The following is a 17,442-nucleotide window of genomic DNA, read 5'->3' on the forward strand; positions in this document are numbered from 1 at the left end:
AACATATTTGCCAAGCTTTAAAGAAATTGGCTAAGATTTTCGATATGCATCAGGCAAATTCAGCTTAAATCTTGACCAATTTCTTGTAAGACTTTAAAAGTGTGATGATTTATACATCGCAATCCATTATCATACTGTATATATCAGTGATCTAGTAATGTCAGCGAAGATTAAATTGTGGATTGATGGATTATATATATACGAATATACAGTATAATCATATGTACTGTAATTGTATACTGTAATAAAAATAATAATAAAGTATAAAACTTTCCAAGCCCGAAGCAGGTCAATGCTTGAAATTGTTGTTTAAATGTTATTAATTTACTAACTTTAATTACATCATCGCATTCAGAGAAAATGATATTTCAATTACATATTATATAACTTCAATATTAAAATCTGCTTGGCTGTTACTAAGGATTAAATAAAATTCTATATTTTCGCGATTACGAAATCAATGACATTCATAGGATCGCTTGTAACAGAAAAAAAATTTCTGTGATTTAAATTACGCATTGATTTCATTTTCGTAAATGTAGGATATACATAAGGTAACAGACGTTATCGTGAATATCTTTAATATTATTTTGGAGCAGCTACTTTTATAATAAAACTTAAATTAGTATATTCAATTAGCGTTCTTCCGTTGCATATGATATAAAAAAAGTTACTGAATTTATAAGATTGTAAGACTTTACTCAGCCATTGTGTAACTTCAGGATTTACCATAGCAAACAAAAGCCCTAGGCTGCCTATTAATAGACTCAAATAAGCGAGGAACTACTAGTGCAGTAATGCAATGCTTATAAATAGAGTTTATCTCATATTATCGTATTTATCACCTATCAATAATGACTTAATTTGAGAACTGGTGAGTCGTTACTGACAGTAAATGTATTAAATTATTGTTTTCCTACTCTACACCTAATATTGAAGTGTGTAGCATAACGGTCAAATCTACAAGTACTGAAAGGTTGTAATTCTGCATATTCTTAACCGCTTTACTGTAATTCGCTCGGATACGAGTGGATTTAGTTTGCTCTATACTGTATGCACTTACTGTATGCGTTATTAAACGTTTATCAATGTCAATATTATCGTTAGCTCGATTGAGAGTTTCTACTGATAAACCTTCGTTAACACAATGATACTAAAGCTATGTAAGTGTCATATATATATATCATATAAGTATTCATAACGATCATTTCTCTGTCATTATTATACATAGTGTCAAACCAATGCCTAGCAGTCACTATCCACAAACGCAAAGGTAAACCGTTTACAATTGTGTTATTGGAAAATGGGTCTTATGCTATCCTTTTTAATCAGTCTAATAACTAACGTTATTCTCAATATATGCACTACCATGTGTATATAGATACTTATAAATGAAGTTATTTATAGTTCTAGTAGGTACACTTCACTGTTAGATATAGACTGTTATTGCGGAATATATATAGTACACATACGGTGTATGTTGCACTAGCTGACTAGTAATATTATTACTTTCAAGTCCTGATTGGGTGATCGAACTTTCTATAGAGTATACTTATTAGGGAAGCAGAGGGAATAACACTGTACAATAAATCCAACTTTCTTCTCTCTGTTCAAATACGAGAATGTTTATCTTAAAAGAAATTACTACATTTATGCGTATTTACTGTGGAGGACTTTTTATATTGTGAAAGTCGCAATTCTACTTAGTGCTTGTATTTCAATTCATTGCGAAATCACCGTTTAGGCTAAGATATATTTTGTTATTACCGTATTACGGTCTGTTAAAAAGTTAACTGTGGTTCTTCATTTCGATACTTACGCGCTATTTGATATAGAAGCTTTTATAAAGATAAGATTAGAACAGATACAGTGCTGTACACCGTACTGTACAGCACAATGTACGGTAGTAATCTCATTTCATTGCTTCCCCGTCATTTATTCGTCACTGTCCAGTAAATTCCGGCTATAATTAAATATTGTTAGCGAATGCGAAATATATCAATATTTTTTACATTACTTAGAATTGAAGCCTGCGTTACACTTTGTGTAATAACAGTACATACATATTACTGTATTACTTTGTTACAAATTTTATATTACGTTAGCAACATACTGTAGAGTAAATACCCACTTATGAATATAAAAGTATTGATACTCTAACGGTCTTCACACCTGAGCTTTACAGAATTTTAATATTGCTGCATAATTTATATGAAAAGCATGTATATTTAAATTACTGTTTATAAAATTGTAGTAATCATGAAAACTTTGTGTATGATGTAATTCGTATTATAAGTAACCCTGGAAAGCCCGCCTATGGTGCTCAGCATCCTCCCCTTGCAAGGTTAATCAAAAGTTTATTTCTCTTGTTGGCAGATAGATAATATTTGACTTTTTAATCACGTAGTGTATTTATTGATTAAATTTTAGCTCGATTGGTAATGGGCCGTCAAGTCCGACGATAAAGTCTGAATTATCATTTGAAGAATTTAGCGATAAAATAGCAGATGTATGGGATGCTAGCGATAAAGATGATATTTTAGATGTCATTAGATCTGATTCCCAATCAGAGAGTAAGTTATACGGTATTATAATTAATTGTTCTTGGCTATAAGCTTAACGTATTACCGTAATATCATACTTTACTACATAGCAGACATTGACAATGCGTCTGATACGATCGAAGCTTCAAATCAATTTCAAAGAAAGTCTGCGAATTTAAAGGATTTATCGACGCAGTCAACTACCGCTTACAAAGGTATGAAGGGTATAACGAACATTTACTTCTAATTTACGATACATTTTGTTAATTGAACATGTAGTTAGCTACGCTGTACTTCAATATTACAGGTTCAACGTCACATAGTGAGCCGAAGCAGCAGACAACTAGTGATTCGCTTACAATGCAGGCTACACTGTTAGAGTTTGGTGATAGAGAAAGCAGTAGAAAAGAAAGGTTTTTGAGATGCCTTTCCGCACCGAATGTTGAATTTGGTAAGTCTTACAAATCGGGTCGATATGATCACGATCATTTCTAATACTATCCACAAATATCAATTAGAAACATTACGCGAACTTAGTTGGAATGGTGTACCGAAATCCTTCAGACCGAAGGCTTGGCGTTTACTGTCTGTAAGTTGAGGTTCTACTGTTAGTACACCATAAAATCAGGTTTTATGGTTAGAAGTATACTTATTTTATTAAACTTAGGGTTATTTGCCTGTGAATGCCGAAAGACAAAAATTGACTCTCGAGAGAAAGCGTGATGAATATTGCAGCTATGTAGTAAAATACTATCCGCTTAGAAATGATCCTTCCTTTCAAGAGACATTTAGACAAGTGAGAAAATTTCCCTTTGTACAGTACATAAATATCAGTTCTTAATTAATTTACCTTTTGTAGATTCAAATTGATATACCGAGAACGAATCCTTTAGTACCGCTATTTCAACAACCATTGGTACAACAGGTACATCATTAAAAAAATTTGAAGTATTAATGACGCTAAAATCGTAAGTATAATATTTAGGTTTTCGAACGAGTACTATTTATATGGGCAATGCGGCATCCAGCAAGTGGTTATGTACAGGGAATTAATGATCTAGTGACGCCGTTCTTCATTGTATTCCTTACGGAATATATCAATGAAGGTAAAGTAGTTCTGCGCTGTTAGTTCGTAACTGTTTTGGTCTATCCTTTCTTCGTTCTGCTTAAACTTAAGTATTTCTGTACTGAAGGAAATATTTTTTGCAGAAGTGGATGTCGAAACGTATGACATAGTTAAGCTTTCATTAAAGCAGCTAGAGCTGATTGAAGCAGACAGTTACTGGTGCTTAACTAACATATTAGATGGAATACAGGTAAAGATATTGTTACAGAACTGTGGTTGTATAGTATATTATAATAATTAATCGTACTTTCACCTTTGAAGGATAATTACACGTTTGCTCAGCCAGGGATCCAGAAAAAGGTGCAAACATTAAAGACGTTGGTTAGTCGGGTTAATGGTATTGTATCGTTATGGCTATAATGATTCTAAGTTATAATTCATAAGAATTTATATTATTAATCTTATCACATATTATAATTATTAATATTTGTATCGTTAATTTCAGGTAAATTGCACTTGCATTTAGAAAAGCACAATATAGAATACTTACAGTTCGCGTTTAGATGGATGAATAATATTTTAATGCGTGAACTTCCTTTACGATGTATTATACGCCTGTGGGACACTTACCAAGTAATTAGTTTTTGTTAGTTACTTAAGCTACTATCTGGCGAATAGTACAGTATATTGAACTATTACTGTTTTACTTATGATACGTATCAGGCAGAGCCAAATGGTTTCGCAGATTTTCACTTATACGTTTGTGCCGCATTTCTAAATCATTGGTCCAAAGAATTACTGGAAAGACATGATTTTCAAGTTGGTATAGTTTTTGAGAGATATTTACAGCTAGTAATATACGCATATTTGATTGATAACTGCAAGTGAAATTTAACTCTTTCCAGAATTTAATGATTTTGTTACAAAATACACCGACTGATAATTGGACCGAAAGAGAAATCGCTGTTCTTCTAGCTGAGGCATTCAGTTTAAAGTACGCATTTGCTGATGCTCCAAGTCATTTTCATAAAAAGAAATAAAAGTTACGGTAATCTTTTGCAAATTAATCTCGACATATATCATGTCGTAAGTTCTTTTAAGGTATATTTGCGCTAAACTATTAGAAATCAGCTCTTTGCTTTTCGTGAAATTTTTTTTGAGAATTCCTGTAATGATCTCCATCCATAAGCAAGTGTATTACTAGTTACAATGTGAATTTTTGTACTGTATTTTACTTGAGTTTGCGTAATGGTTACCTGTGGCATGTGTAGCGAAGTGTAATATGATTAGGCTTACTGAAATTTAAATATTCTCTTTATTTGATCTGATCAAGTTTATGTTCTAAATTTGACGTGTATAAAATACAGTTTGTTTGTGCGCATATTGTATTTGAATTTTTGGAATTAGCCATTGATGTACTAACATGTACGCATACGTAACTGATTCGAAAACCGGAAGTTATTCAATTTTAAAATCGCACAACTCAGCTATGTTATAATGTTGTCAGCATCATTAAATAGGATTAAACATTTTTAAATAACTTTCTTTTTTTGTACTTTATATTGTAGACAGTTGAACATATCCATCACTCGTTTTACCTTAATACCTATCGTGCTAGAGAACCAGACTATTGATAAAATTATACTTTACAGAAGCCAAGCTAAAAGAGCTGAGCACGTCTCTGCTGAAATTCAAGTTTTTAGCGTGCTCGTGCAAGTGTGGAGTATTTGCAATTCAGCTGTAAACTGTCTACTGCCAGCGAATGGTTGTAATGTATATAGATTTACTATCCTATTTAACTATAAATTTAATATTTGAATCTTGTGAACCTTCCTACAACAGCAATAATGGTACATTCTACATTTACATGTATGCGATAATTTATGAGTAGGAAATATCATTAAAACTAGTATCTCTCTGATGGAGAACAATATCGTTATATTAACCTGGTATAAAGTAAGTATATAGCTCCTGGTGTTCAATGTGAATATTCAACCACGGTATTATTTAATTAGCACCTGCAGTTCTCTTACATAGCTGGACGTTGCTAACAAATGGCAACATAAGATTGTAAGTAGGTCGAGAAGCTCCCACAACAAATTATTCAGAGCGAAAAACTAAGACATTACTTGACAATTTTAACACATAATGTTGTAAGTTATATTTCAATTTACAAATATGCATGCAAGCTGTAATAAGTAAATTCGATAATATCTCTAAACTTCAGAGTTATGAGCAATAGGATTAACTCCTAAGAATCTTCGAGGTCAAACTCCCACAACTCCTGTAACAAACCTAGATATAGTTATGCAAAATGAAATTTTTTAATTGATGATCCAATATTAGATAAGTGCAAGTCATAGAACTATTATAATACTAAAATGAATTTATAGTAGCAACAGTAGCTATTACCGTCGGCTTGCTTCCAATTCGGATCATTCTTTTGAAGGTTGAGTATCGTTGATGCTAAGCGCAGAAAGTTGTTATCGGTTCTAAAACAATTAATAAGGCCAGGAATCTGTAAACTAAGAAAGTGTAGAAGCCATAGCCCTTTACTAATTAAAGGAATATTGATCCTGACAACAAAGTGCAAATACGGTCTCAGTATATTTGTTTTATATCTCCCTGGTAATATAAGAGTAATCGTATAAAACTGTCGATCTTCTAAATTACATGCACGAATATAAAATACTTTACTTGTAGGGATTGGTAAAATTTTTCCCATCGGGTCCCAGTTCGGAATTAAGAAAATCAATTATATATCTATAAAACTATTAGATATCATGGACATCAATTATCATTGCAAATTTCAGAAAAAGTCTTTAGTGGTATATATTTTTAATCAATTAGAATATCAACATTACTTCGTCACAAATGAAATATCCTTCGCGTTCGGTTCGTAACTCTTGCACAAAAGCCTTATGTGTTGCTAGAGAAGAAATAAATGATAATACAGCTTTTTTGCATCTTTCAACGTTGCCAGATAGCATCGATCTCTCTTCGGAAAGGCATGAGCATAATCTATATAGGATAGTACAGTCTGAAATCACATGAAAAATGATTTTAGTATTATGGACTATTTGTGTATCTTTCCTAATAATACTCATACTTGACGGTTCGTAAAGTTTTAACAACAATTCCGACCGACGAAAGAAGCAATTCAGCAGACGCACTATTCCAATCACCCGTTCGTAAACGTTTGATTTTTCACAGTTTAAGTAACGATTTAAGACTCCAGTCGCGAATACTAAATTCATTCTATAAAATTCGAGGTATGTGAAAGAGAATTCAGTAGCATAATTATCATTATTATTAGTAAACACTAAGTAGTTCAACTACTTCGTAACGTATAAGATCAAGACAAAGCCATTAATCTTAGACCTCTTATAAAAATTTAACAGTTCTTACTTTTCCAAATTAGAGGATTCACAGTTTTGAGCTAAAGCGATCAGAAATTGCAGAGCATATTCTGCTATTTCAGAGTCCTACGAAGAACAGGATAGTAAGTATACAGTAGTATCCGGTCTAGTAACGGTTACAATACTTTCGATGTTATGACTACGATGTAAAGATCTCTTTGAATAACGTTTAAATATAACGAAGTAAACTTGACATAAAAGCTATATTTATCTTATCTTTCCGTTTATTACTGTAGTGAATATGTACACTATGGTCTCCTGAGCCAGAGAATTGATACCTATCAGACTATCACTATTAACTGATATCGTCACGAATGTACAAAACAGATAATGCGATTTCTTGGGATTATTCGGGTTATTTCTCATAACGAAAGTACAGTATTCGCTGTAGATCTACTTACCTTACAGCCAACCAGAAACACTGCTTTAGGAAAGATTTTGAAAGTAAATCCATCTTCTATTGAATTTGCAGTGACAAGATCTTTCTTAATTAGTCTATTCGCAAGATACGAATATACGAAAGGGATAGAAAATAAACCGAAATAAAAGGATTTTAACGTTCAGAACGTTAAGGTACTATTTTTAGTAAGGGATTAAAGCTCACTTGTAGCTATACGCATAAACTCACTCTTTATCATCAAACTTATCGTAGTCGGCAATGCAAAGTTTTCGTTTGATTAGAGACTAATAAAAGTACACAAAATAAAAAATAATGGCAAGTATGCTCTTTACACCTTTTAAGCAAATTTTAAACATAATGTCTTTAATTAAGTCCAATATACCTTTTGTTGCTCGAGAACCAAAGTCGATTCCGCCTCAGATTTTGTTAAAATAAATTTCACCATTGAGGACTTACATTGGGCTAGGATGGTCAAGATACCTAAGATGCAACGAAGATAGGGTATCCTAATCATAACTTTCTTAGCACCTAGTGACGTGTAGTTGAAACTAGTATCTTCATTGACAATTTCTTGGATTATTACTTCAACTGCTCTCAAAAATGATGAAATTCTCACTTGGTCGATGCTATTTCCATTGAAAGCTTTTAATTGCTTAGTAAACTCTTTTTGTATTGCTATCCAATGAAAATTTTTCTTGATGGTAAAAATTTCGGTAAATGAATCTAGAATTGTGTATAAGCTATTAATCGTTATATTCTTGCCGAGTGTCTTTCGTATATGCATCATTAATACTTTATAATGTAACAATTCGACACTAGAATTTCTATCTTGGACAGTATCAGATTTAACGACACTTCCAACAAGTTTTGATTCACACTTATTATTGCGTAAATCATCTTTGACTATTGGAATGTTCGGTAAATGCCACAAATTACAACGGTTGTGTTGATGAGCGGAAGTAAACTTAAAAAGTTGTAGTTTGTCAATATACTCATGCAGCTGTAACAACTCTCTATCTCTGAACGAAAGCTGTGTTTTTAAGTTAGTAATTTCTATTTGCAACACTTTTTCGCTTTGCGCATCGGCGCTCCGTTTGCTACTTTCCAGTTGTGCTAACTGCTCTCTTAAATTAATTTCTTTGCTCTGATATTGCAATAGACGATTTCTTAGCATCGTAATCTCGCCGCACTGTTTGATAATATGGTTTTGTAAATCGTCCGTTTTCTTATGCAACTCAGGTATCGCATTCTTACAATTTCCAGTAGACAAAGTTTTGAAATTTCTATTCTCTTCTTCTTTTACCTCATTTGACGTACAATCAGAAGGTACCGGGTAATTTAGCTTTTCAACATCAGTAAGTGCCTGCGAACAAAGTTCATCCGGCAATTCAAACAGGGCCTCTAAAGGGGAATTACTTTCGCAAGGCTTACTTGCTAGGGCGACTTTTTTTCTTAGACGATATTTGTCAGACCCAATGAATGTTTCGTAAGGCTTTTCCTCAGCAAGCATATCATCGGAATCGTAAAGAAACCTTTTTCTACCATTATTGTTCGTGCTCTTCATACTTACTGACTACCAGGCATAAAATTCATAGTGAATTATTAAAGGAAGAATAGCAACTACTGTACAGTACTAGAGTAATGCACTTATAGGCACTTTGCATTCCTCCGAAGCACGAAGTACTGTACTGTACTGTAAATACTCGTACTGTATAAACAGTAACGTACTGTACTGTACAGTACGGTACAGTCAGTACAGTACTACAGTACCAATGTCATGCATTTGACTAAATACTAGTGCAAACTCCCGTCGCTTTGCTGACGGTTTACGATAATGTGCTTATTTAACAGATAGTATTACCATTTGTCGTAGACCTGTCAGAGGTTCAGTAACTTTATACCGTGTACTGTACAGTAGATGAAAAGTACAGTACAGTACTGTAGTCCAATGACTGTACGTACAGTACACTATTTAATGTTTTGTGCCGAATATATGCGTCAATACACACAATTGACTATGAAGAAACTTTTTTCACACAGAGAGCGTAGAATGATTCGAAAATCATACCGGAAGGAACAGAAGTCAGAACACTGAATACAGTACAGTATGATGATGTGGTAGGCTTATAGCAAACCAGTGTACTGTACGATTATAATATACAGTACTGTACAGGTTTTCTTCTAGTGGCCCATTCTGCACGTAAAACTAACATCCATTCGTTTAGTAATAACTTGTACTGTAGAGCACAGCAGTATGATACATGTACAGTATGGGGATTTCATAGGATTTTTTTGCAGCAGTGTACTGTCAGTGTACTGTACAGTACACTTACAATAGACCACATCTCGTTAAAATATTGTGTCAAACGCTTTGTTATGACTTATGACAGTACGTACTTTAATATTCAGATGGTCGATCTTAAATTGACTGATTTTCTAAATTAAGTAATACTGTATTACGCTAAATCTTATTATCTGTTGCTAAGTTCCGCTTGGAGACAGTTATATAAGATCTATGTTATTAAAGTTAGTACCAGTGATTTAGAAAACAGACACGGAAGATCTATAATAATTAGGCACTTTTCGATATTTAACCTTAAGACCTAAAGACCTCATTTGGTGAGCAAAGTCCGTCTGTCTGATCAGACAGACAGGAGGTGATCATTCCAGGTCTTCTTCTAGTAGTCTGTACCTACTGTACTGTACTGTACAGTGTACAGTACAGTACATTGCGCTAGTTCATGTGCAGCACCGTGCCAACTTCACCGTCCATTTTATTTTATTTTTTTTTTTTATTTATACTGTACTGTATTTTATTTACTGTACTGTTGCCGTACAGTATTTCATTCTACTGTACTTTATTTATTCGATTTCTTTTACGGTTATTACCTACTGTAGAATGTTTTATAATTATAATTGGAATTAAAACCGCTACAGTACAGTGCGGCATTTGAAACCACATTTTAAAGCACAGGATAATCACATACGAGTATATGCGCACAGAGCAGTATATCATAGGCTAATTTGGCATGCTATACTTAGAAGACTATTTAGAACTGATAGAACAGCTTCCAAATGAATTTAAAAGTCGCTTTGCTAAAATCAGGGAGATGGATTTGCAGGTCCAAAACGATATAGATAGCCTAGATACGAAAGTGAAAGACTTCTTTCAAAATGGTCGTAAAGCCAAATCAGAGCGGAAACAATCTGATTATCTGGATATCAATGGGGTACGTTCGCTCGTGATGCAGTGCAGTGAACTGTTAGCACATATGTGGTAGTTCATATTTTTTAACTATTTTTGTAGCTTTTCTGCAATATAGCACTATACTGCTCTAAGCTGTACTTTTACAACATGCTGCAGTGATTAAGAATTTGGTATTGCACAGAAAACAGATGTAGATACGGGCACAAAAAGTGACATTGCTTATACCGTACACTACCCTATGATTCTGTCAGGACGAGAATTCGTGCGAAATCCTTAGCACTGTGGTACTGTATTCGACTGAGCAATTTTATCTAAATTTTCCTTTTTCTTTAGACCTATCTAAATACTATTGAGGTTGCCGATGAAAAAATCGTAATCGTACGAGAATTGCAGGAGCTCCTACAACGATATACAAAACGTCTTGTTCATGAACTGGAAAAATTTAAAATAGAGCTAGAAGCTGATAATCCTGGCATCACCGATCAACTAGAGAAACACTCTTTCGAATTCGATCATTGTTGTTCACCACATACTAATTCTACCATCGCTGATATGCGCTTCCATCAGGTATCTACAGCAGGCCAAAAAAGAAAGCGTGACACTGAGTCAACGATTTCAAAATATAATGGTATTTTAGGTATTAGTAGTAAAAACTCTCCTAGTATATCTAATATAGCGAAGCCAGCAAACGATATTTCAAATTTTTCTACTCTGCAATCTAAAGTTTATACTAAAGCGAGTTCACCCAGAGGATCGGTACCATACAAATTGAATAGCGTATCTGGATGCAATAATGCTGCTGTAGAAGCAGCAGCATTCCAAGCTCTTTCAACTACTAAGCAGATGCAACAAGGTATGAAATTGGGAATTAAAGCCAGCCTGTTAATTCAAAGTTGCAATAGTTTAGATCAAAAGGCAAAATCTACTCTACATAAAGGCAGTCAAGAATTAGCTGAGGATGGCTCAGTTGCCTCGAAAAGTCACGAATGTTTTCAAGTGTTGAACAAAGAGTCCACGAAGCAATTGGCGAAAAGAAAAGTACAGCAGAAATACGTAAGTTCAGTCGATAATGGGTATAATTCAGCAATAACATCAACTCCGCTGGCTGTTGATTCAACGCATAACACAGAAGTAAATGATGAAGTATCAGAAAGGCCTACAACATTAGAGATCTCAGAGTATGTTGTTGACCCGGATGAACCTCGTTATTGTATATGCAATCAAATTTCGTACGGTGAAATGGTTGGATGTGATAACGACGACTGTCCTATTGAATGGTTTCATTATGCATGTGTTGGTATATCTGAGCCTCCTAAAGGAAAATGGTATTGTCCACAGTGTACAGTTAGTATGAAACGACGTAGTGCTAGAAGTGGGCACAAATGACGAAATTTATGTATCTTGCTGTATGATATAATTAATAGGCAGCACTGTTTATTAGTTAATTGCTCGATAACATTAACGGAGCAAAATTTTACCTTACTACTAACGGTATTGCTGGTCGTAAACCCGAGCTAACGATTCATAATTTCCAATATAAGCTATGACTTGTACCTACCTTATTCCCTTAAATACTGTAGTTTTTATATATATTTATGAATTTAAAATTGGACAGTTATTATTCCAAATAAAGTTACTATATCATTATAATTAATTTAAAATCAACTATTTCTTTACATTCAAAGCGAAAAGCTTTCTTGTTTATAGAAGTGAAATCAAAATCTTTGTTGATTTGAAATGTAAAATTACATTTACTGGCCGTTAGAAAGATTATGTCTATTACAGTACACACGTATTAGACCTGGGAATTATTTGATAGAGTTCCAGTATGTTACTCCAGTTTACCGTGTAAACGTAATAGTTCTGAATCTAAGATTCTTGAAAATTATTTCTGCTTATGAGTGTGATAACGCGGGTAAAGTTGACGCACTTTGCTTGTATGTACGGTAATCACAGTACAGTATTAAGCTTTATGCATTCAAATAACATTGTTGTGTCGTTGCTGTTCGAATGCAGATTTACCGTATGTAGTAACTGATATGGCACAATTTCAATGCTTGCAGTTCTAAATTATTTGATAAAAAGGTATACACGAATTAGTATCTACTTTAATGTAAATATATATTCACTTACCGTCTTAGGCGTTATTTTGAGGAAAGAATTCTGTTAAATTTCAGAAATTAAATCAATTCAGTAGAAGTATTCTTTATTTTCATTCTATAATACTTTAATACATAGACGTTGTGAATGATTGATAATTCGACTAGGTTACTTTAACTTAATTTATATAAGGGAGGGAGATGCTCAAAACTTCAGGTTCACGTTTTGCTGCTAAAATTAAATTGGCTAAATGATTGAGAGTAGATAAACGTTTATTAGTTAACAGTTAAGTTTTAAGCCGACACAGAGATATGATCCAGCCTCGTAACCTATAGATAAGTGTAAATGTACGTCTACAATACAAGTATTTTATTCATTCGCAATATCCCACCTCACCCCAGATACACACACTCAATAAAATCCGGTAAGTTTTATGTACTTTCTCAGAGTTTCTCAAGTTGGGGCTCTGAAAGCTGTTGTGTACTAAAAGAGTGACAGCAGTACTCATACACGTTTTTTACTGCCGTACATGTTATACTGTAGTGCAGTACTATATAGAGTTGTAATGTAACTTAGTATTGTGATTGTAGACTGTTAGCCATGTTTAGTATAATGTACGGTAACGTAACTTCTATATTTGTCCTAAGAGATATTTGGTAGCCATAACTATAGACTGTAGTGGTATAGATTCTATGCCAGAGTATAGATGACTATATGCAGTAAGGTGTTGCTTTACTAATAAGGTTATAGGTAAAAATAGAACTGTAAATCATATATTAGTATATGGTTATTTCAGTGTACTTTGGCTGGTGTGAATAATGTCTACATAAATACTATAGTCGTATCCATATCGGATTAATGTTGGTCCGCAATAGAATAGTGTTACTAAGAATAATTTAACTATGTGTAAAATAAGGCAAAAGGTTGCCATGCGGATTGTAGCTGCGAATGCTAAGAAAAGTATAAAAACATGCAACCTTAGATTATTCTGTTAGTTCGTTCTAGAAGTCTTTAGTAGTAGTATTCGGCTAGAGTAGAGCTGTGTGTAGTTAATCTTTGTATAAGATTCAATAAAGCCCTTATTTTTCTAAAAATTTGGAATTTCGTAATTGGTATATATCACAAGAGTATCATAATTTATATACAGTGCGAAAATCGTATAGTTAAATTAACTAAAATATTATAACGAGAATGAGAATTTACTGTGTGTCTGTTAAGACTACCCAAAAGCAACATTTAAAATTTAATCAACCTATTATGTTATAGTGATCGGAATTGTAATAATCAGATTGAGTCATATGCATATTAAGTATACTCAGTACGAAGTGACAGCGATAATGTAAAGTAAAAAAGTGCAAGTACTGAGACTGTATACTGTACAGTACACGAAGTATAACGAGTGCGGTGGATCTAATAGTAATTTAGAATGACCAGCAGCATTAACATTTTGTACTGTATATTGTATCTCTTCTGATAAACGTGCAGTGCTTCGATGAACGGTACATGACTGGTGCAGTAACATGAGAACTATTAAAAGTAATTTACAACTAACGAATTTAAGGGAGAAATCAGCAATAATTATAGCTTTGAAGATGTACAAACACATGCAGAGAATAAGATTGTCGAATTAAATAAGACACACATCATAACAGTCTATGTAATTGCAAATGGTAAATGGTTGAGAGAAATGGCGAAGACTGTAAGTACTATATTTATAAATAACTTACCGTTAAGCATGCATCTAGTGCAAAGGAATGAAATGGTACTCTTTTATTTTATGAATATGATAGAATGACAATGCAGTTTTTATTAAAAAATTTCATTTTAGTACTAGCTATACCCGCACTACCGTACTTTGCTTTGAATCATATCATTAAATTTATGAAGCACTAAATGCGCTGCTATTTCTCAATCAAGCAATCATACCGTCTAATGAATATTTTACAATATATCTAATCACTAATAATTTATAATTAATGAAGTATAATCCTTCACGAATCTGCTCAAGGCGCCCGTTGATCTACTATAATCTATTCTGTTTAAGATTTCGCATAAAAGCAGCTTGGCAGAAACATTTAAAACCTAATTAACATGGCCTATTTATCTTAGGATATGGATACAGGCTAATACAATTTGTCTCATTAAAGTTAGCGCTTGCTAGATACAACCTAGATCGATATCCCGATCGTTGGATGGCCTTATTGAATGTAAAATAACGACGATCACCAATTGTCAGTATGTTAATAATTAAATGTTCTATTCACTACTATAGAGCACTTTCTTAGCTCTCATTGTACTTAATACTATAAATTTTTTGTTGAATGATTCAACTGTTGATTAGTTAATTTGCAGAAACTTTAAAGTAACCGTAATTAAGTGATAACAATATCCAACAACATAGAATTTCGTAATTCTAATACCATATAGCCTAGTAATTAAGATGTTTAACAGCTTTAATATATAAGAAACGAAACAACTTATTAGGATCGTTCGGAATACAACGTTTAATGGTAGTATTTTCTCTTTGGATTGACTCAAAAGTTTTGTAAATTCGCGGATTTGCGTTATAATTATTACGCAGTTAATGATTAAAAATTAAAAGCCACAGACTGACTTTAGCAATTGCTGAGCTAGCTGATAATTACAACATTAACAGTTGATTCGCTATAATAATTATAGCTACTCTGCTTAACTTCTCTTTGTGTATTGCATTTATGTGGCATAAACAAAGGTAATAATGACTATGTTTGCATTAACTGTAATCAAGATCACTGAATGCATATACTTTACCTTTAATAAATTGGACCAATACAATAATTTATTATCTTAATACCTTAAACAGATTCAGATTAAGACTCTTTAAAACGGTACAGTGGAGCTGGCTTAACAATGCAAGGCATTAAAATTAGAGCATAAAATAAACTTTAAAAGAATCGGCCTATACAAAAATATTATAAATCAAGCACTAGTAAAATCATTAGTAAATTAGAGACCCATTGTCTGTAATGAAGTTTCCACAAACTTCTTCTACGAATCAAACTATTAACGTGCATCAAATATATGGCTTTAAAAAGATCTTAATAAAATTATCGGTTATCAAATCAATAAAAAATTTTGCTTGCAAGATTAGACCTCAGTTTCACCAGAGATATTATCCTCAACTAATCTTAGCATGGTATCATAGCAAAATCTGTACTGTTCCTGGTGTAAGGAGTAAAAATTTCATTTAATGTCCAGGCACAAAATTTAAAAAATGAATTCTTACTTACAACGGTGGTGATCAGCGGACGTTGGCGCTGAATTAAAACACTGGCGTGATATATATCTAGGTAACCGTCATCGTCCAATTGATCCATGGCGTTCATTAAGACACAAAATATGCCAATACTTCCAGACACGTCACTAATCAAAATCGAAATGTGAAATGTACTCATATAGTTGCAAGAAATACGACATGATAGTAAAATGGTCGCTAGAAGGAACTAAATTTAGAATGCTAACCCATAAATTAAAGTAACTCTATCAGTATTGGTTTCGAGCTTCTTCCGCATCTCTCGCACATATCGTACCAAATGTAAAATTTCGTTTACATTTACGTTGGTCATGGATCCAGAAGCAAAGCTATAAAATCTTAAGTGTCGTATCGTTTTTCCAGTTCTCGGATTCTTTTATTGGTAAAAATATACAAAATTAAAGAGTGGCCCCTTTTCTGATTGAAAATTAATGGATGCACATACATTAACAAGAGATATCTTCAATATTTCTGTATGAAGTCCAGAAATAATCTCAAGGGAACTAAATTCAACTTCTATATTATCAAAGATAGCTGCATCTCCGCAAACCGACGGAATAAATTCAACAAATGTTCCAGCCTTCATGTGACATCAAATCAAAGAATGTTCCAAAATATGCAATGGACGATTTAAAGTGAAGTTTAAACGATTTATTTATTTTATAATACTCCAAGAATCAATACCTGGTCGCTGCTCACGAAATTGACGCTACTTCCTATAAAAGATATCAGTAACGAAACGTCATTTTCCCATACCATTCTCCAAAAATCGTTGACAGTGTCTTGCATTGGGCATGTTGTTACTATATATGTTCTAGGCCTATAATAACCCTATAAAACAGTGTCATTATATTTACAAATTATAAAATTCGTAGTGACCTCAGGAGCAAATACTTAACTAACATCGAGGTAGCTAGCATTAACATAGTCAGAACCATCTACTCCAGGTTTCTTTTGCAGTATCACTCGTGTTGTGTCGCCTACACATAATTGAAGAGTATTTAGCAATAGAGAGATTATACTGTGGGACTGGAGTAAATTGCGATCAGTAGATTCATCTTCATTCAACTACGAATGCCTAATCTGAACGATTGAGCATAAACAGTCCTTTCTTAGGTGCCTGTATTACAGCACGAGGCCTACTATTCTAGATCAGCAGCATTTTAATTACTTAAGGAAATATGTAGTACATAATCAGGTGGTCTCTCTGTAATTATGCTGTACTAGCTTAATTGTATATGAGTATTTCGATTGACAACATGGTTTTATAATACTAGAAACACGTAGTAAATAGTTCTTGGTAATTATAGGTGAAATAGAAAATAATGGAAATAGTGGATAATACTTGGCAAGTGGGCTAGTTCTTCAGACACATTCTTGTGGCGATTATATTTCCTTCTTGACTCATAGTAGT

At 33.2% G+C, this 17,442-nt stretch overlaps 3 protein-coding genes across 3 annotated transcripts; 2 read left to right on the top strand and 1 right to left on the bottom strand.

Moving 5' to 3' along the window:
* Positions 1-3,018: 3,018 nt before the first annotated feature.
* On the top strand, positions 3,019-4,649 carry TRIADDRAFT_19492 (uncharacterized protein; the record flags this gene model as incomplete). The annotated part of the gene is made up of 9 exons (XM_002108156.1): positions 3,019-3,132; positions 3,211-3,339; positions 3,403-3,468; positions 3,529-3,649; positions 3,756-3,859; positions 3,931-4,006; positions 4,115-4,242; positions 4,333-4,428; positions 4,515-4,649. 9 exons carry the CDS (start codon positions 3,019-3,021, stop codon positions 4,647-4,649), a joined length of 969 nt encoding a protein of 322 aa, XP_002108192.1.
* A 1,806-nt stretch (positions 4,650-6,455) lies between these two features.
* TRIADDRAFT_52416 (uncharacterized protein) lies at positions 6,456-8,992 on the bottom strand (the record flags this gene model as incomplete). The annotated part of the gene is made up of 5 exons (XM_002108889.1): positions 6,456-6,630; positions 7,018-7,094; positions 7,430-7,523; positions 7,657-7,712; positions 7,811-8,992. The coding sequence occupies 5 exons, from the start codon at positions 8,990-8,992 to the stop codon at positions 6,456-6,458; spliced, it is 1,584 nt and encodes a 527-aa protein (XP_002108925.1).
* Positions 8,993-10,457: 1,465 nt separating this feature from the next.
* On the top strand, positions 10,458-12,022 carry TRIADDRAFT_49753 (uncharacterized protein; the record flags this gene model as incomplete). The annotated part of the gene is made up of 4 exons (XM_002108157.1): positions 10,458-10,658; positions 10,970-11,297; positions 11,442-11,528; positions 11,574-12,022. 4 exons carry the CDS (start codon positions 10,458-10,460, stop codon positions 12,020-12,022), a joined length of 1,065 nt encoding a protein of 354 aa, XP_002108193.1.
* Between the last annotated feature and the right edge of the window lie 5,420 nt (positions 12,023-17,442).

Source organism: Trichoplax adhaerens, genomic scaffold (assembly GCF_000150275.1).
Source record: "Trichoplax adhaerens TRIADscaffold_1 genomic scaffold, whole genome shotgun sequence".
Classification (NCBI taxonomy): domain Eukaryota; kingdom Metazoa; phylum Placozoa; class Uniplacotomia; order Trichoplacea; family Trichoplacidae; genus Trichoplax; species Trichoplax adhaerens.